The 19,745-nt window shown below is 50.1% G+C and overlaps 2 protein-coding genes across 2 annotated transcripts in view; both read left to right on the top strand.

Moving 5' to 3' along the window:
* The first annotated feature begins 536 nt into the window (after window positions 1–536).
* On the top strand, window positions 537–1,828 carry GPR4 (G protein-coupled receptor 4). Its single transcript, XM_028088178.2, has one exon. The coding sequence runs from the start codon at window positions 537–539 to the stop codon at window positions 1,623–1,625; it is 1,089 nt and encodes a 362-aa protein (XP_027943979.1). The 3' UTR covers window positions 1,626–1,828.
* A 4,236-nt stretch (window positions 1,829–6,064) lies between these two features.
* The window catches only part of LOC114197177 (optic atrophy 3 protein-like), a 50,050-nt gene continuing 36,369 nt past the window's right edge, over window positions 6,065–19,745 (top strand). The window contains exon 1 of the mRNA XM_028088124.2: window positions 6,065–6,264. Within this exon, the coding sequence (XP_027943925.1) occupies window positions 6,123–6,264 (142 nt within the window). The 5' untranslated portion in view covers window positions 6,065–6,122. The remainder of the gene's footprint in view (window positions 6,265–19,745) is intronic.

Here is a 19,745-nt window from a genome sequence, read left to right as displayed (position 1 = left end):
CTTGCCTGGTGTTCTCCACCCTCCCTAACTGTAGTCTGTCCTGTCTCAACACTATCGCATATATTTCACGCATCTTCCACCCCCCCCATCACTTCACTGTGGCCACACAGCACTTTCTGCATCCTCTACAAATGTCTCCCTCTTCCTACTGCCCGCTGATGCCTTCGTCTCCTCCATAAACACCCCCCTCAGGCAATTCTTGTGCTACCCCAAAACTGCCTCATTTACACTCTGATTGGGTCTATAAACACCCCCTTGACAAAGCTTTTTTTTAATCCCACCATCCCCTGCCCTGAGCCTCCCTCCTGTCATAATTCTATCCTCTCTCCGACTTTTCCCTCTCAAGCTCTACCCTTCCCCGCCCAGGCTGGCCCACGATTCAGGGTCACCCTCACCTCTTCCCCGTGGGCTGCCCCCCACCATGTTCCCCTGAGCCTCCAAGGAGGGGGCTCAGGGGGCCTGATGGCCTCCCGCCCCCTGTGGCCCCACAGCCCCCGTGGGCCAGGGGAAGTGCCTCAGAAGGCTCAGCGCCCAGGATGGGCAACCGCACGTGGGACGGCTGCCACGTGGACTCGCGCGTGGACCACCTCTTCCCGCCATCCCTCTACATCTTCGTCATCGGCGTGGGGCTGCCCACCAACTGCCTGGCCCTGTGGGCAGCCTACCGCCAGGTGCGGCAGCGCAACGAGCTGGGGGTGTACCTGATGAACCTCAGCATCGCCGACCTGCTGTACATCTGCACGCTGCCACTGTGGGTTGACTACTTCCTGCATCACGACAACTGGATCCACGGCCCCAGCTCCTGCAAGCTCTTCGGGTTCATCTTCTACACCAACATCTACATCAGCATCGCCTTCCTGTGCTGCATCTCGGTGGACCGCTACCTGGCCGTGGCCCACCCACTGCGGTTTGCCCGCCTGCGCCGGGTCAAGACGGCTGTGGCCGTGAGCTCCGTGGTCTGGGCCACGGAACTGGGGGCCAACTCGGCGCCCCTGTTCCACGACGAGCTCTTCCGCGACCGCTACAACCACACCTTCTGCTTCGAGAAGTTCCCCATGGAGGGCTGGGTGGCCTGGATGAACCTCTACCGGGTTTTCGTGGGCTTCCTCTTCCCATGGGCCCTCATGCTGCTGTCTTACCGCGGCATCCTGCGGGCGGTGCGGGGCAGTGTGTCCACGGAGCGCCAGGAGAAGGCCAAGATCAAGCGGCTGGCCCTGAGCCTCATTGCCATCGTGCTGGTCTGCTTCGCGCCCTACCACGTGCTCCTGCTCTCACGCAGTGCCGTCTACCTGGGCCGCCCGTGGGACTGTGGCTTCGAGGAGCGCATCTTCTCGGCCTACCACAGCTCGCTGGCCTTCACCAGCCTCAACTGTGTGGCTGACCCCATCCTCTACTGCCTTGTCAACGAGGGGGCCCGCAGCGACGTGGCCAAGGCCCTACACAATCTGCTCCGCTTCCTGGCCAGTGACAAGCCACAGGAGATGGCCAACGCCTCGCTCACCCTGGAGACCCCACTCACTTCCAAGAGGAACAGCATGGCCAAGGCCATGGCAGCTGGCTGGGTGGCAGCTCCGCCCTCCCAAGCAGACCAGGTGCAGCTGAAGATGCTGCCGCCTGCACAGTGACCCTCCACTCGTGCAGAACCCCCTCACTCCTCGAATCTTATCCCACACTCCCTTCCCTCCTGGTCTGATTTAAGCAAACTGTGTGCAAATGAGGCCGTGTTCATAGTCATAAGAGTAGAAGAAAACGGGAAAACAGTGAGGCTGGTGGGTCACTGCTCGGTCATCATCCTCTACCACGACCCCCTAACAATTCGGCTGAACTGTACCTAGCACTGTGCTGGGTGGTGCTAGTGACACAGCGGTGACGAATGACAATCCTGGCCCTCCTTCACATGCTCCCACTCCAATGGGGGAGACAGACCTGTCCCCAGACAGGGATGACCCAGAGTGGATGGGGCTCATGCAGGGGTGCCCTGAGGGCATCTGACCCAGGCTGAGGGTCAGGGAGGGCTCCCTGGAGGAGGGGACAAGTAAATTAAGTCAAATATTCGGTTTCCAGAAGGTAACGACATAAAGAAAGAGAGAAAAAAGGATTATTTCCAACAAGGAGGTAAAATTTGGGGACTGAAGGGGAAGATGGGAGAAGAAATTCACCGAGGGGTAGAGTGGTCATTTTCGCCCTTGGGAAGCCCTTAGTCATCTAAGGGAGTGAGGGCAAGAAGAGCGAGTGTGAGTTTCTAGATAAACAGCATTCTCCAAGTCAGGACTGAGGGGGGAGGCAGACTCAGGACCCAAGTGAAAGGCAATCGGGGCAGACCAGCTGGAGGAGAGCTGAGCAGGGCAGGCTTGGGAAGGGGCTCAGGACAAGAGAAGGGTATTTATTCATTCATTCATTCAACAGAGATTTATTTATATTCACTCTTGGCCCAGCCCTGTGCTGGCTGGGGCTGGGGACGCAAGGGTGACCGAGACAGCCCAGGCCCCCACCCTCATGGGGCTCATGGTAAACAAGGAAATAAAAATAAATATAATGTTTGGAATTGATAAGTGTCCTGGGGAAAAAGAAAGCCGATTGAGGGGACAGAGAATGACATGGACTCGGATCTAGAGGTCAGGGGAGGGCTCGCTGGAAGGTGACACTGGAACAAAGAGCAGGTGTGTGTGTGGGGGTGGTCAGCCCTGTGGCTGTCAGGGGGAAGAGGACTTTGGGCAGAGGGAACAGTAAGCGCAAAGCCTCTGGAGTGAGAGAGTACCTGAGTTTTGAGGGAGAGCAAGTGGAGTGGTGCAGCTGGAGCAGGGGGAGGCCGGGAGCGTGAGAGGAATGACTGATGATTGATGGGACTGGCAAGGTACTGGCAAGGGACCGGCCGATCTTTTGATCGGGGCTTTGTAGGTACTGGGGAGGACTTTGCCTTTTAATCTGAAATAAAGGAGAGCCACAGGAGGGCTCTTGGCAGGGGCGGGATGGGATCTGACTTAAATGTTAACAGGATCCCGGCGGCCGCTGAGTGGGAAACAGAATATGGGAAGGGCAGCAGCCTGGAGGCCAGTGAGGCCAGCGAGAGGTGACTGCAGTAGTCCAGGCGGGAGATGTGGGCAGCTGAACCGGGTGGGGGTGGGGTGGGGTGAGCAAGGAACAGTGGTCAGCTTTGGGATTTATTTTGAAGGAATACTTCAAAATGATGGAGGAAGCACAGGGCCTTTTGGGATTATGTAACACGAGCCCCTTGCCCATCCTGAGGAAAGGGTTGACCAGGGGGCCCGAACTGGAAGGACTTCTGGGAATGATCCCAGGCCCTATTCCAGGGCGGTCACCGGAGAGGCCAAATGACTAGGCCAGGGTCACACAGCTGGTGAGTCAGCGCGGGGGTTATCCTGGGCTCCCTCTCCCCTCTCCATCTCTGCCTCTATTCCCATGCCCCAGGGTGGCTGAGGCTGCCTGCCTTGGCTGATGGGGTCACGCTCCCTCTCTCCTAGCCCTCAGGGATCACCAGGAATGGGCATCCTTCCATAACCAGGCTGGAGAGCCAGAGCAGGCACCCAGCTCTGGACAGGCCTCGCCCTTTCTGACAGGTCACCTCCCTCCCTTCCTCCCAATGGATGTGTAACAGGCTCCAAGCTCCTGATGAGATGTGAAGATCCTCCTCCCCCACACACACACCCTCCTGTCCCAGAAGTTCCCAGAAGAGGTTTCTGGAAACCCTTCTCAGAGAAAGGAAGAGGAGGGAGGAGGGGAGTGAGAAAAAAAATGAACCTAATGAGGAAGATGGTTTTGCAGGAGGGGGAGGTGACTGAGACGCAGGAAGTTGGGGCTTTGGTATTGGGTGCGGAGAGAAAAGAGGGAAGCCTGGGATCTATGGGGCTTAGTAATTTTCCCGCCGCAAAGCCATAAAGCTGCTGGGATGGAGATGTAAGGCCAGAACCTTTCGGAACACAGTCCCCTCAGAGAATCAGATGAAAGCCTGAACTCTACTCCTCCACCAAATGCTCATTCCCATTCATTCGATAAATATTTATTGAGCATCTACTGTGTGCCAGGCACTGTTCTAGGAGCTGAGGAAACAGCAGTGAAATAAACAGGAAAAAAGTCACGTACAGTTTGGAAGTTTCCTAAATCCATGATGGGGACCCTAGTCCCCGAGTAGGCCCCTAGGCCCCTGACTAACACCCCAGGAATCAGGAGAAGACTTGGCTGGGACTTGAGAAATTCCAGCCTTGGCTCCATTCTGATTACTCCTGGAACTTTGGATAAATCCTTTTCTTCCTCTGGCCTCAGTTGGCCAGTCTGTAAAATGGGAAGGGGGAGTGTCCCAAGGAGATAATGGACCTTGAATAGGCCCCAAGCTCTATCACACCTTCAGTCCAGAAGGGATCTTGGGGAAGGGTTGTGGTTTTTTTTTTTTTTTTAAAGATTTTATTTATTTATTTGACAGAGAGAGACACAGCAAGAGAGGGAACACAAGCAGGGGGAGTGGGAGAGGGAGAAGCAGGCTTCCCGCAGAGCAGGGAGCCCGATGCCGGGCTCGATCCCAGGACCCCGGGATCATGACCTGAGCCGAAGGCAGGCGCTTAACAACTGAGCCACCCAGGCGCCCCTGTTTTTTTTTTTTTTAAGATTTTATTTATTTATTAGAGAGAGAGAGTGGGGGCAGAGGGAGGGACAGAAGGGGAATCCCAAACAGACTCCTGGCTGAGCGCAGAACCTGACCTGTGGGGCTCGATCTCACGACCCTGAGATCATGACCCCAGACGAAATCAAGAGTCGGACTCTTAACTGACAGAGCCAACCAGGCGCCCTGGAAGGGTTCCTTTTATGGAGTCTTGGTATTTTAAGGAATTTAGAATATCTGGGTTCACGCATGTCAGTACCATCATTATTACTGATGGAGAAACGATGGTCCATCCGTGTCAGGGATTTGACAAAGGACACTAAAGGACTCGGAGTGGATGCTGAGGAAAGCCCTGGGTCCCCTGGAAACCCCCCCCCCCGCCTTCTGAACCGGTTTCCTCCTACACACCGCTCCTCTGCTCCTCTCTCCTCCCCGCTCCTTCTGCCTCTCCTAGACGTTCTCAATTACCCATCAAGACTCCGCCATCCAGAAATTTCTCTCAACCCCTTCCTGACCTTGTTTACATGATCTTGCTCCCTGCTGGCTAAAGGAGGACAGTCTGGGACATGTCCTTAAACTCTTTCTTGAGCCAGCTCCCTGGGGACCCTCGCCCACCAGAGGAGGAAGTGAGGCTGCTTGAAAACGGGTATGGTTTTATCAGCCAAGACGCCGGGCTATCACCTTCTGCGGGCTGAGAGACCTTCTGCCGGCCCCCGACCCCCTCTCTGGGCCTCAGCTGGTCAGTTACTCAGGAAAGGGCTGGATTCACTATTTCTGGGGATGAAATGCACCCTCAGGCTGGCGTTAGCGATAACATTGTTCAGACCTGCAGAGCAATAAAGGCTGTTTCTCGGGGGCTTATTGTGACCGGCACCATTCTAAGCACCTATCATGGTTCTCTCACTGTTTCTACATTCGAGATTCTCATGCAAGCCTTACAACTGCCCAACAAGGTGTTAATTATAATTCCCATTTTGTAGACGGGAATACTGATGCCCAGAAAGGTTACGTCACTCGCCTAACATCACAAGCAAGTAAACGGCGGAGCTGGGATCCCAATCCAGGTCTGTATCACTACATGGTCGGTTTCTTCTTACTCCCAGCGAGAGCTCTAACCAGCGGGGAAAGCGTATTTGGTACTCATTAGCCCTAATTAGGACTAATTAAGAGCCTCCTTTAAGCGGGGAAGCCACCTAAGTACAAGACGTCACGAAGGAACACGGTGACAGCAGCCAAGGCGGGCGTGGGAATTCAACCACGCTCCCAACAGCCGTTTAACGGCACCGCCCCCTGACCCGCCTCACTTCCGCCTTATATTTGCATATTCAGCGATCGGACGCCAAGCGTCAGCGTCGACGCGATGACATCAGGGAGCGCCCCTGCAGTGCTCCACCCCCGAGCGTACGCACGTACGCACGCACGCAGACGAGAGGGCGGGGGAGGAGGGAGAGATCGGAGGCGCCCCGCCCAGTCAGCAAGGTTGCGCGTGCCCCGTGCGACCGCCAAGATGGTGGTGGGCGCGTTCCCTATGGCGAAGCTGCTATACCTGGGCATTCGGCAGGTCAGCAAGCCGCTTGCTAACCGCATTAAGGAGGCCGCCCGCCGAAGCGAGTTCTTCAAGACCTATATCTGCCTCCCGCCGGCTCAGCGTGAGTTTGACCCCACGTCCCTCCAACCTTTTCATTTTCCAACCCCTCTCTGGTGGTTGCTCAGGGGATGGACTTCTGTTTGCAACCAATCACAGCCTGAACCGGCAAAGTCCTGCAGCCAATAGGGAGGGTTCCTGGAAGAAGGGCATGCGGGTAGCCCAATAGTACGAACAGGCGTGGGGCAGGGGGCGGGGCAGGGCGCCAGCGCCCGAGTGGGGAATACCAGCCAATAGAGGAAGAGAGCGCTTGGAGACTGACGTCCGGACGAACCAATAGTTTGGGGGACGGGAGTAATATGGGTGGGACATCTCAGGACTGAGAGGAGTTAGGGGCGGGACCGAGGAGAGACTGCCCGGGTGGTTTGCCCCGCCATCCTTAGATAGTTTGGTTTCCAAAACCCCATCCGGTGCTTCAGTTGCCACTCCCCCCCCCCCCCGCCCTCGGTCCTGGGAGGTGAGGTGCCTGACCTGGCATGGCGTTTAGGGAGGGCTTCCTGGCAGAGGAGACCTCTGGGCTCGACCTGAAGGGTGAGGAGAATCTCCCCAGACAGCAGGGCTGATGTCGAGGGAGAGCGGGGAGCATGCTCAAAGGCTAAATGGCTAAGGGGAACGTACTTTTTTTTAAAAATTTTTATTGTTATGTTAATCACCATACATTACATCATTAGTTTTTGATACAGTGTTCCATGATTCATTGTTTGTGCATAACACCTAGTGCTCCACGCAGAACGTGCCCTCTTTGATACCCATCACCAGGCTAACCCATCCTCCCCCCCCCCCCGTACCTTTTTTCCTTATGTTTGGGTGCTTAAAGTTTGCAGAATCCTTGGTCCTTTGGTGTTTTGTGGGGCCTCTGCCAGAGGTGCAGATCCTAGAATGGCGAAACGTCAGATTTCGCAGTTACCAGACTGCCCTCCTATCCGCTCTCCTTTGACCCTCACTCTGTTTTTGTCCCCACGTTAGGGAGGGGAAATGACTTCCCCACTTTATAGAAGAGAAAACAGGCCTCGAGACCAGAAGTGAATTGCTCAGGTCACACGTGGAGTTTATGCCAAGAATCAGTGCTTGAGTCCTGCACTCTGGATTCCCAGAGCTGGTTTCTGTTTCCTGCCACTGCCTTTCCCCTAAACCTTAGCGCCTTGGTGTAGAAAGTGGCTTCTTGGGTCGGACTGACATGGATTCTAATCTGGGCCCCACGACTCCCTGGCCGAGTCACTTATCCCCTGGGAACGTCGGTTTTTCTCTCCTGTACAATGGGTATTATATAATAGCAACATTTAGTGGGCACTCGGCTTTGTGCCAGGCCGTATGCTAAGCACTTCACAGGCCTTCCAGCATTAAATCCTCACAAATTATGAGGTAGGCACTGTTATTATTCCCGCTTTGTGTATAGGCTCTATGTGCATTTATGCTGTAAATAATACTTATGTTGTTGTGAGGAGTAAATGGATATAAAATGTTAAATCAGTGGGTGGCACCGAGATATGGCCGTTGTGTAGATGATGAGGATACAGAAAAGAAGAAAAGGCAAAAAATCTTGTCCTTGGGAATTTTACATTCTTGGGGCGGGGACGGGGTGGGGGGTAGCCAGCCAATAAACAAAATAAATAGTTAAAATATGAATTATATTAGCTAGTAGTACTTGCTCTGGAGAAAACATTAGGGTTGCAAAAAGAGGACTGTCTGGGGGAAGGTTGGAAGTTTAGATAGGGTGTCAGGGAGACCTCAGGGAGAATATGAGGAGGAGAGGAAGGAGCCAGCAGTGCAGGTATCTGAGAAAAAGCATTCTCACACACGCAGGGGCCCTGAGGTGAGAGTTTGCCTGGTAGGTTTGATGAATGGCGAGGAGGCCAGTGTGGCTGAGCAAAGGGGCTGAGTGGAGACTGAGGAGAGAGGAAGCCGGTGGAGAGAGAGGCAGATTGTGCAGGGCCTGTAGAACCCTGCAGTGCTTTGTTTGGCATTACTCCTGAGTGGATGGGACTCACTGGAGGGTATCAGCAGAGGGACAGGGTCTGAGGCATATGTTAATAGGATCCCTTTGGCAATCATAGGGTGAGGTTGGATGCAGGGAGGAGGTGACCCCAGTACTCCAGGTGGCAGGTGAGTGGGGAGGAGGGGTCAGTTTCTGGAGACATTCTTTCCCCCTTTTATTTTTTATTTTATTTTATTTTTTTTAAGATTTTATTTATTTATTTGAGAGAGAGAGAATGAGAGATAGAGAGCACGAGAGGGAAGAGGGTCAGAGGGAGAAGCAGACTCCCCGCTAAGCAGGGAGCCCGATGCGGGACTCGATCCTGGGACTCCAGGATCATGACCTGAGCCGAAGGCAGTCGCTTAACCAACTGAGCCACCCAGGCGCCCTCTTTCCCCCTTTTAAAAAAAGTGTCAGACCCTCAGAACAGTTGGAAGAAAAAATGGTATAGGGGAGCCTGGCTGGCTCAGTCAGAAGGGCATGTGACACTTGATCTCGGGATCATGAGTTCGAGCCCCATGTTGGGAGTAGAGATTACTAAAAATTAATAAATAACCCTGCCTCTCTGTCAAATAAATAAATAAAAAATATCTTAAAAAAAATAAAAGGAAGAATGGTACAGTCATCAGTTATGTACCCTTCACCACCTAGTTCATCAGTTATTAGCTTCCAGCACATTTGCTTTGTCTTCACTCTCGGATATGGATGCGTTTATATATGTATACACACACTTTTTTTTTTTTCTGAACAATTTGAAAGTAAGTTGTGGACATAGCACTTTACTCCTAAATATTTTAGCTGGTGTCTCCTAAGAACAAAGACATTCTCGTATGTAACACAGCACCAATATCACACCTGAAAAGTTTAACATTGGTAATAATGGTATTGATACCAATATTATTTAAAATATAACTAATATTTAATATGTAGCTCACATTCTGATTTCTCCAGTTATTCCCAAAATGTCCTTTTTAGCTATTTATTATTTTTTTTAATCTATGGTCAGTTCAAGGATCATGCACTGCATTTGATTATCATGCCTCTTTAATATCCTTTAATCTACAGTTGGTTTAGCAATCCCACCCACTGCCTTTGTAAATAAAGTTTTATTGGCACACAGCCACACCCATTGGTTTGCATATTGTCTGTGGCTGCAGAGATGGGCTTCATGGCCCACAAATCTAAAATAATGACTCTGGGGCACCTGGGTGGCTCAGTTGGTTAAACGACTGCCTTCGGCTCAGGTCATGATCCCGGAGTCCCAGGATCAAGTCCCGCATCGGGCTTCTTGCTCAGCAGGGAGTCTGCTTCTCCTTCTGACCCTACCCCCTCTTGTGCTCGCTCTCTCTCTCTCTCTCAATTAAATAAAAAAATAAATAAAAATTAAAAAAATAAAAAATTAAAAAAATAAATAAAATATTGACTCTGTGGCCTTTTACAGAAGTTTGCTGATCCTGCTCTCTACTGATGTTTTTTCTTGTTGTTTTTTTTTTTGATGGCGTTGACATTTGGAAGAATCCAAGCCAGTTGCCCCATAGTGTCTCACAATTTGTAGTTTTCTGATTGCTTCCTCTGATTTGATTCACACTGAGCATCTTTGGCAAGAACACCACACACATGGTGATGTGTCCTAAGGACATCACCTCAGGGGGCTCCTGATGTCTGTTTGTTCCGTCGTTTGTGATGGTAACTTGGATCCCTTGGTTAAGGTGGTGACCACTAACAGAACCTTTCCTTTTCCCTTCAATAATGAATACCCAGTAGATTTGTTTAGAAGGCAGCACTAGCAGGATTTCCCCTAGATTGGGCGTAACATGGCCGACTGCAAGAGGGGTCCGTTTGGGATAGGTTTAGTTGGTGATGCTATTACATACTGGACTGCACTGACTTATTATATTTATGCTTTTAAAATTACGGTGTTACCATCCTCACGCTGCTATTTGCCCTTTGCCGTGGCTCCCTGGCCTGTGTGATTGGAATTTTCCAGAGCCTGTAGCAGCTGTGTGTTCTCCTGGGTCAGGCCTCCAGTGCTGACCAGCTTATCCAACATCTGTGCCTCTGGCTGAGGTTCTTTTGACTCAGCAGGGTAGGCCTGGCTGTCTTCCTTCTCACAGTAGAGGCTGGAGTGGTAGGTGTGAACAGTAAATGCAAGAAGCATAAATCATCAGTGATGTACTATGTTGGGGAGGCAACTCTTTTCTTTCTTTCTCTCTTTCTTTTCTTTTCTTTCTTTCTTTCCTTTCTTTCCTTTTTCTTTCGATAGAAGTTTATTGGATACACTGCAAGGGATGCCAAAGATGCCCAGTGTGAATCAAATCAGGACAGCAAAGGAGAGACTGTCTGCCAGGAGGCAGTGGTGGGGCGCTGTAGTTAAGGGGGGGTAGTGAGGAGGTAGGGGAACACGTGGAATTTTAGTTTTTTTGGTACCTGTGCCTGGTTGTAAGTAGCCCATTGGTCAGCTGGGGCTTATGGATATTTTGAGGTGGGTCCCCTAATGGGCCTGTTTGCTTTCAGCCAGGGGGTCACCATGGGCCCTTTGGCCTTACTTGGGTTTCCAGTGCTCAAGCCTGTTGCCTAAAAGCGGCCTCTACATTCCCCACTGACAGATGGACAGTGACAAATCTTTGGCCTTAGGGCAGAGATCTCATCTTCAGTAGCGGCTTCATGCTGAGGGGGGTGGGGGGGTGGGGGCAGGGGTGTTGCCCCTCCCTAGACTTGTGGGTCCAGCAGGGATTTTGTGCAGTGACAGACCAGAGCATGGTATTAGATTAACGTGCTGGTAGGCGATTTGAGTGAAATTCCTTGGTGGCCCGGGCCATGGGATTTAGGGGGAGGGGACCCTCTGATGATATGGGCTGGAATTCTTGTTGAACCATGACTGGTATATGGAATTGGTGGATTCTCTCAGACGCATAGGAATGTGTTTTGTCTGTAGATCAAGATGGTGGCTGGACCCATGGGAACAAAGGGAAAAGGTGGGCGGGGGGAGGAGCAAGGTGGCTGAGAGTCAGCCGGCATCAGGGTAGGGTCCCATCGGAGTCCGTAACATGTGCAGGTTCGCCCCAGATGCACTGCCCCTTCCAGCTGTGCCCCACATTGTGAGTGGAGACCGAGGGGGACAGAGTGGGAGAGGAGAGGAAAGAGGTCCTTTGCCCCCACAGGCTTGGACAGTCTGACCTGTTTGGCCTCAGGCCTTCAGACCATACTGGGGAGCCGCCCCTGGCCAGAGACCTTCAGTTGTCTGAGGGCCGTGAGGGTTAGGCTGTTGAAGGGCCGAAAAGAGAAAGGAGAGGGAGGGAAGGATCCCTCCATAGGGTAGGAGGGGAAATCCCGCACCCTTTCCAGCAAGGGCTTTCTGGCTGGATCCCCCTGGGGCTTCAGATCCTCACCAAGGAGTCACTTCCCCAAGGATCGCTATAATCAGTCCACCGAGGGGAATTGGGGGAGAGTCCTTGGCTGTAGAGGGTCCCCGTGAGGGCCACCAAAGTGGGGCAGCCCCATCAGGTGGGGCCAGTGGCACTGGCAGTGAAAGAATCCCCTGGCAGAACAAAGGAGATAGAAGTGTACTGGATCCACCGCAAGGGAAGGGGGGGGGGGCGCGGGACACTGAAGAAGGGACTGTCTGCCCGCAGGGATCTTTTTAAACAGAGTTCTGGGGGCGAAAAAATACAAGGTTGGTAATGCCGGCACGTTGGGACCCCTCTTGCCGAGTGCCTCACGGTCGCTTCTAGAGGAGTCATGGGATGTCTCTGGGCAGTGGGAAAATTCCAGTTTGTTTCTGCTTATTCCTTTAGAGTATACTGGTCCTTTTCTAGTTTACTACTCATGCTAGGCAGATAATTGCCCCTCAAAGATGTCCGGGTCTTAATCCCAGGAACCTGTTGAATACGTTAACTTCCACGACAAAGGGGACTTGACTTTACGGATGTGATTAAGTCAAGGACTTGGGCCTAGGGAGAGTATCCTGGATTATCCAGGCGGGCGATGATGTAATCATAAGGGTCCTTGCAAATGAAAGAGGGAGCTGGGAAAGGGACCGATTTGAATCGTTCTGCTGCCCTGCTGGTCTTGAAGGTGGAGGAGGGGCCACGAGCCAAGAGATGCAGGCAGCCTCTAGAAGTTGAAAAAGGTGAGGAAATGTGTTCTCCCCTGCTGACACCTTGAGTTCAGCCTCCTGAGCTCTGTTTCAGACTCTGTGCCTCAGAGGTCTGATGGGAGGCTCTGTTGCACGCATGTGCATGAATACCCTTCGTGTAGGCCTGGCACATTCTCAGTTCAGGAAAGAGCAGTGTGGCTGAGCCACCAAGTGCCCCTCCTCTGGAGCTGGGCCGCCTGTGTGTGAATCCCAGTCCTGCCACTTTCTCTGTGACCCTGACCAGGCAATTTAGCTTCTTTGGGCCTCAGTTTTATTGTCTGTACATTGTATTGTTATGACGATTCCATGGGTTAATATCCCTAGAGCATTAAACGGTGCCCCAGCCGTGAAGTGCTACGTAACTGTTTGTCGAATGTATAGAAATGCCAGGGATCACGATCATGGAGTCTGTCGTCATCGTCATCATCATCATCTCAGTGGGAAACCTTCCAGTGTGATCCTTCTCGTTGTGCGCTCCTGGCTTGCTGTCTGGAGCAGGTGGCACTCCCCGCCTGTCGATGGTATCGGTTCCTCTGCCTCAGTCAGCGCTCACAGGCTTACCACAGGCAAAAGGGTCTGGGCTTGCCCAGGAACACTTCTCACTAGCATGCGGCAGTCACTGTGTTTGTCTGATTAGGAGCTGGGATTGGAGTTCTATCTGAGTCAGACAGAGAGAGGGCAGTATGGCGGAGTAGAGGGCCTCCCACTACCTCATGCTTCACAGAATATTTAAAGCATCCTTTGCAATGAATGGTGTACCTGCAAGGAAGGAAGGAAGTTGACTCCTCCCAGAGTAAGAAGAAAGCAGGAAGGAGCAAGGAGCTAAGGAGGGGAGTAAATATTGAAGATGCCTTATATACTCCAGGGATATGGGCAGATTCACATGGCCTTGGGGACAGGGGCTATCCTGTGGGAACACTGGGCAGGAGACCATCTTGTGTAAAACCAGATCCCAGGAAAGGTACCCCTCAGGGACAGGGTGAACTAGGAAAAAAAACCCACCCTGCAAAGGCACAGCCTTAGGGCTGGATGGAGGTTGAAAATGTCTCTTCTGAGAACTTAGAGCCACTGCCTGTCCCTCATGTGGGTCTGGGGAACTGAATAATACTCTGAAGACCCTGGAAACAGCAAGCTGAGAATGAACCCAGGTCTGTGTGTACCTGACAAGGACAAACCCTCTGGAGGAGTGCCGCCTCTAACTGAGCCTTGGAGAGTTCCTTCAGGTGGAGTTGGGCACATCTCATGATAAAAATTTATGTACTGTACGGAAAAAGAGGCACCATGAGCGAGCGTCATCAGACACAAAACATGGGAGGTCAAGACCTGCAAACATTGTGGATATCAGAATGATCAGATGTGTGTATAAAATACCTCTGTTTATATGGGAAAAGAGTAAAATAGGAGGGATATGAAAACGTGAGTGCAATCAGAAATTACCAGGAAGTTGGAACAAGAACCAACTAGAACTTTGAGAAATGACACAGTTGACGTTCAGAGCTTAGTATAAGGACTAAACAAATACCAGATGAAACATAGCTGCAGAGAGGATTGGTGCGCTGAAAGACATCTAAAGGGGGAAAAAAAGTTTCGTGGGGTGCTCCTCTTAGCTGCCCAGGAGCACCACTTTCAGGTCCTGATTGGGTCCATCTGGGGAAGGAAGAGCTGGACATTTTTATTTTTAACATTGTCCAGAGAGGATCCTCCTGTGCATGAGCGTTTGAAAAATCACTTCCCTGGGGTCTATTTATAATCTCCAGAGCACCACATGAGTTATGTTGCCTGACAGCCAGGCTGCTGCTGGTGACCTCCAAACCCTGCTTTTATTATGCTTTCCTGTTTAGGAAACATGTTGCACATTCTCCGTGTGTGTGTGTGTGTGTGTGTGTGTGTGTGTGTGTGTGTGTGTCTTGTTAGCAGTCGTGTATAGAGCTGACATACAATACCGTGACTATATTGTATGTGTTTAAAATGTTAAGAAATTGGAAGGTGTGGCTGGCGCCTGGGTGGTTCAGTCGGTTAAGCATCTGCCTTCGGCTCAGGTCATGATCTCAGGGTCCTGGGATCGAGTCCCGCATCGGGCTCCCTGCTCAGCGGGGAGCCTGCTTCTCCCTCTGCCTCTGCTGCTCCCCCAGCTCGTGCTCTTTCTCTCTCTTTGACAAATAAATAAATAAAATCTCTTGAAAAAATTGGAAGGTATGGAATTAATATTTTAAAAATAAAATTACTAGTTTACGTATTCACGGCTGCCCAAATACTTTTGCTCTCGCTAAAAAATTTTCTTATGCAGACATCATCAAATACATTTGGAAACTCTTGGTGTAGCCCTCCGTGAGAGTCTAGCTTTGACATTCTTCATGCTGGGCTGTCAGAGCTGGCAAAGACCTAAGGGAAGCCCAGAGAGCCAAACGAGAGAAGTGTGTCATCAGCTCCATTTAACCCCGCTGCTCATTTTCCAGGCTCACCCTTCATAGGCAGAGACATTTGTTGGCATTTGCTTGAGCTCACATTGTTCAATCTTCAGTCCGTGGTTTCTGAGCAGGAGTCTTTTTTAGGAAGCTGTTTTGTGCGGGCTGGTTGAATCGCAGTCTGGGAATATCCCCGGGAGTCCATCTGCCTGGGCTGCACTACGCCCAGTGGCCAGGAGAGGGCGCCTGTGCCGCCCTTTCAGCGTCTGGGGTTGCTGAGAGGCACTAGAAAAGCTTGATTTCTTCTTCTCTTCCTCCTCCCCTTCCCTCATCTTGTTACTCTTCCTTTTCCTCCTTCTCCCTTCCCTCCTCCTTCAAGACATAAGCATAACCAGAAGCTCTGGCATTTTCTTCCTGTGCCCTACTCCTCTGTGCTCAGCCCTCCTTAAGACTCTAGTCATTTCCTGAGAGGCCTACCCTGAAGGCCCAGCCACCCAGGATGTGCCTCTGCCCCTCACTGGAGTCCCATCCACCTTCTTCTAGCTTCTTGGCTCCTCCTCTTTTCCTGCTTTCCAGCTCCAGTTGGCCCCAGCTCACACCCCGAAGCCCCCGTAGCTGGTGATTTCCTCAGGAGCACCCTCAGTACCCCCTGTGTACTAAGCTGTCCCTCTGCTGTCAGACCCACCCAGGTCCTGCCTTTGTTGAGCATATGGCCACAGCAGCTACCCTCTGCTGAGGGCCTAGTATGCGGCCATTTTCTCTCTCTTTAAATTGAATCAAACTTTATGTTACTTTGGGGTTTTAGGGTTTTTTTTTTCCTTTGAGGTTTTCTGAAGCAACTTACTAAATTTACAAAAGTCATATGTGCTTATTATGAAAGAAAGAACAAGATACAAATCAGTTTGTGCTCATCTGTGCTTGATTGAAAACCCATCTAGTAAATCTTAATCAAACCTAAATCAAAAGGATGTTTATTGTTGGGGCTCCTGGGTGGCTCAGTCGGTTAAGCGTCTGCCTTCGGCTCAGGTCATGATCCCAGGGTACTGGGATCAAGCCCCACGTTGGGCTCCCAGCTCAGCAATGAGTCTGCTTGGGATTCTCTCTCTCCCTCTCCCTCTGCTCGTGTGCTCGCTCTCTCAAATAATTTAATTTAAAAAGGATATTTATTGTTGGTGGAGGAAGGTGGCTCTGTGGTTGGTTTGGTGGCTTGGTGGTGTCATTAGGGACCTGAGACTCTTTCTGTCTCTGCCATCTTTGTGTTTAGGCAGTAACTCTCTCAGGGCTTCAGAGGGCTGCGGGAGCTCCAGACATCATGCCTTTATACAGCAGGGTATAAGGAGGGAGTGTGTGTATTTGTGTATGAGGGATGGGGGAAGGGGCTGGGAAATGAGAGTGTGCTCTTCTTCAAGTAGAAGAGTCTTTTCCCAGAAGCCCCCAGGACACTTCCTTCACTGTTTATTGGCCAGAATTGAGTTGCATACCACCACTTGCTATATGGGAGGTCGGGGGGTGAATATTGCCGCCAGACTCTAATGGCAGGGGAGGATATTGTTAATAAGACAGTAGAGAACAGTATATAGTAGGAACGCCTGGCTGGCTCAGTAGAGCATGCAACTCTTGATCTCAGGGTTGTAAGTTCAAGCCCTACATGGACTGTAGAGATTACTTAAAAGCGAAAAAGAAATCTTTAAAAAAAAAAAACAATACTATAAAGTAGCCTTAATGATCATGAGCACTAAGGCTTAAGCATTAACAGTACCTTAATGGATGAAAAAACGGAGCAGAGCTGTTCAGTGACCTGATGTCAGTTCATGCAAAGCCCTGAATGTGCCAACTTCCCTACAAGCCAGGAAGAATGATCTCCATTTTGAGAAAGAGGAACTGGAGATGCCAAGAGGTTGAGAAATTCACGCAAGGTCACAGCAAGTTAGTAGCAGAGACAGGACTTGAATCCAGGACCACCTGGCTCGAGAGCACCCGTAGCCTCTTTATGAGCTGCTTCCCTTGTGCCTCCAAAATTCCCGGATGCTGCCTGTACTAAGTCGAGGTGGTCTCTCCAGTTATTGGTGGGGACCAGAGGTGGGATTGTTCTCTGGGACGAGGACACGTTTGTGTAGTCCACTCACTCAACAAATCCTTGCTTAGTGCCCGTTGTATGCCAGGAACTATTCTAGGAGGTTTGACTAACTCAACAGTCACCAAAACAGGCAAAAATCCCCTGCTCTCATGGAGCTCACATTTGAGGATATTAATTACCCGCCTGGTGACTCCAGGGCCCCGAGAGGTCCTTCTTCCCCACAGTCCTACCCACATTCCCATGCTGAATCTTGGTGGTCCAGTTTAAGGTCACATCCCCATTTTTGAGCCGGTCACTGTAGCCTGAGGAATGCAGTCTGATCGGCCAGTCTGAAGGGCAGGGTTCACCACTACCGAATCCTTTGGACCCAGTGTGGGGGACATGGGATTCCCCCAGATGCTTAGTAGATGGAACTGATTGTGTCCCCTCTGGTCCCCTCCAGAGGCAATGATAGAGGAGGAGGTAGGAGGGAGGAGGGAGGAAGCTCCTGCCTGCTTGAGGCACCACACATCTAACACCCGGAGCGGTGTTGGGGTGGGCTTGCAGCAGGCTGGAATGCCTCCAGGAAAGGGCATCCTGGGCAGGGACTGGCTTGAAGCTATTTACTCTTTATCATAATTTCTTAACTGATGATAACAGTTTTCATTCATTATGCTTTCTATGATCTCAACAAATGATATTAACTACTTTATTAGGGAGTTTATATGATTGTCCTGGTTTTATGAGTGGGAAAGTATCTCAGAGCAAGAAGCAAGTTCCCTGAGACAACACAGAATAAGAAATCAGCTCCCAGATTCCTCTTACATTTAATTATTATTTTATTTTTTGCATATTATTTATTATACAATATTTATACAATGCAATGTACCGATCTAAAAGATATAGTTTAAGGGCGCCTGGGTGGCTCAGTCCGTTGAGCATCCAGCTCTTGATTTTGGCTCAGGTCATGATCTTGGGGTCGTGGGATCGAGCCCTGTATTGGGCTCCATGCTCAGCGTGGAGTCTGCTTAGGGTTCTCTGCCTCTCCCCTCACCCCTCCCCGCCACTCGTGCGTGTGCTTTCTCTCTCTCTGAGGAAAATAAAATGTCTAGTTTAATGAGTACTGATAAGTGCATATACCCATGTAACCAGCTTCCACCATCTAAAACATTTCCATCACGGCTGGGGGTTCCTTCCTTTCCTGTTCTGTCACCTGTGTGACCTCTCTCACTATAGATCAGTTTTACCTGTTGTTAAGGTTCATATAAATGGAATCATGCAATATTAACTTAATGTCTAGCCTTTGTTCACATGATGCTTTAGAGATATTTCTGCTGCATGTATTAATAGTTCATTTCTTTTACTGCTCTTAGTATGTATTTTTTTTTAAGATTTTATTTATTTATTTGAGAGAGAGAGAATGAGAGATAGAGAGCACGAGAGGGAAGAGGGTCAGAGGGAGAAGCAGACTCCCTGCTGAGCAGGGAGCCTGATGCGGGACTCGATCCTGGGACTCCAGGATCGTGACCTGAGCCGAAGGCAGTCGCTTAACCAACTGAGCCACCCAGGCGCCCTCTTAGTATGTATTTTATTCCAACATATGAGCATGCTATACTTGGTTTATCTACTCTTTTAATGATGGACATTTGGACATTTGAGTGTCCTTTTTGTTGTTGTTATTACCAGTAAGGCTACTGTAAACACTCTTGTACAAGTCTATATAGGAGTATGTTTTCATTTATTTTGGGTGAATACCTAGGAGTGAGATGTCTGAGTTATATGATAAAGATAAAGGTATTCTTTTTTTTTTATTTAAAGATTTTTATTTATTTGAGAGAGAGAGGGAGAGAGCAAGGGGAGGAAGAGAGAGAGTGACAAACAGACTCTGCCGAGTGCCAAGCCAGATGTGGGGGTTGATCCCACGACTCACATCATGACCTGAGCCAAAACCAAGAGTCAGACGCTCAACTGACTGAGCCACCCAAGCACCCCAAAGGTAAAGTAGTCTTAATTTTATAAGAAACCGCCAAAGAGTTTTCCAGTGTGGGTCTAGTTGCTCCACGTCCTTGCCAGTAATCATTGTTTTCAGTTTAATTTTAGCCATTCCAGTTGGTGTAAAATGGCAACTCAGTTGCTTTTTTCTGATGAATTGTAATGTTGAGGACTTTTTCATATGATAATAAACATTTATTACCTCACACAGTTCCTGAGAATCAGGAATTTAGGAGTGGCCTTGTTGAGTGGCTCTGGCGCAGTCTCTCAAACAGAAAGCTCGCCAGGCGCTGAAAGGTCTGCTTCCTGGTTGACTCATTGACCTGGTCATTGGTAGGTCTCAAGTTTTTCACTTGCTCTTGGGCCAAGAGCTCAGTTGCTCTGCCCATGGACCTCTCCTTAGGGCTCCTCATGATCTGGCAGCTGGCTTCCCCCAAAGAGAGGGATCTAAGAGTGAAAATGACTAAGACTGAAGAGTCAGTGTCTTTATAATATTATTGTGGAAGTGACATACTACCCCTTGGCCATATTCTATTGGTCATACAGACCAACTCTAGCATAATGTGGGAAAGGACTACATGCCAGGAGACAGGGATTATCGGGGGATATCTTGGAGGCTGGCAACCACAGTTCTATTGCTACCATGAATTAAAGTTATTTAGTTTTTTAAAGAATATTAAATCAGTCTTGTATTCCTGGATAAATGCCATTTGGTCATGGTGTGTGATCCTTTTTATATATTGGTGGCTTTGATTTGCCAATATTTTCCTAAAGATTTTTTTTAATACCTGTAGTCATGAGTGATATGTAATTTTATTTTCTTGTAATGTGTTTGACAGGTTTTAATATCATGGTTTTGCTGACCCCATTAAACAATTGGGAAAATGTTCCCTCATTCTCTACTTTCTGCAAGATTTTGTAT

Source organism: Eumetopias jubatus, unplaced genomic scaffold, assembly GCF_037043125.1.
Source record: "Eumetopias jubatus isolate StellerSeaLion01/CBP00866 unplaced genomic scaffold, mEumJub1_p1.0 scaffold_10, whole genome shotgun sequence".
NCBI lineage: Eukaryota > Metazoa > Chordata > Mammalia > Carnivora > Otariidae > Eumetopias > Eumetopias jubatus.
This window is presented reverse-complemented; position numbering and strand designations above follow the sequence as displayed.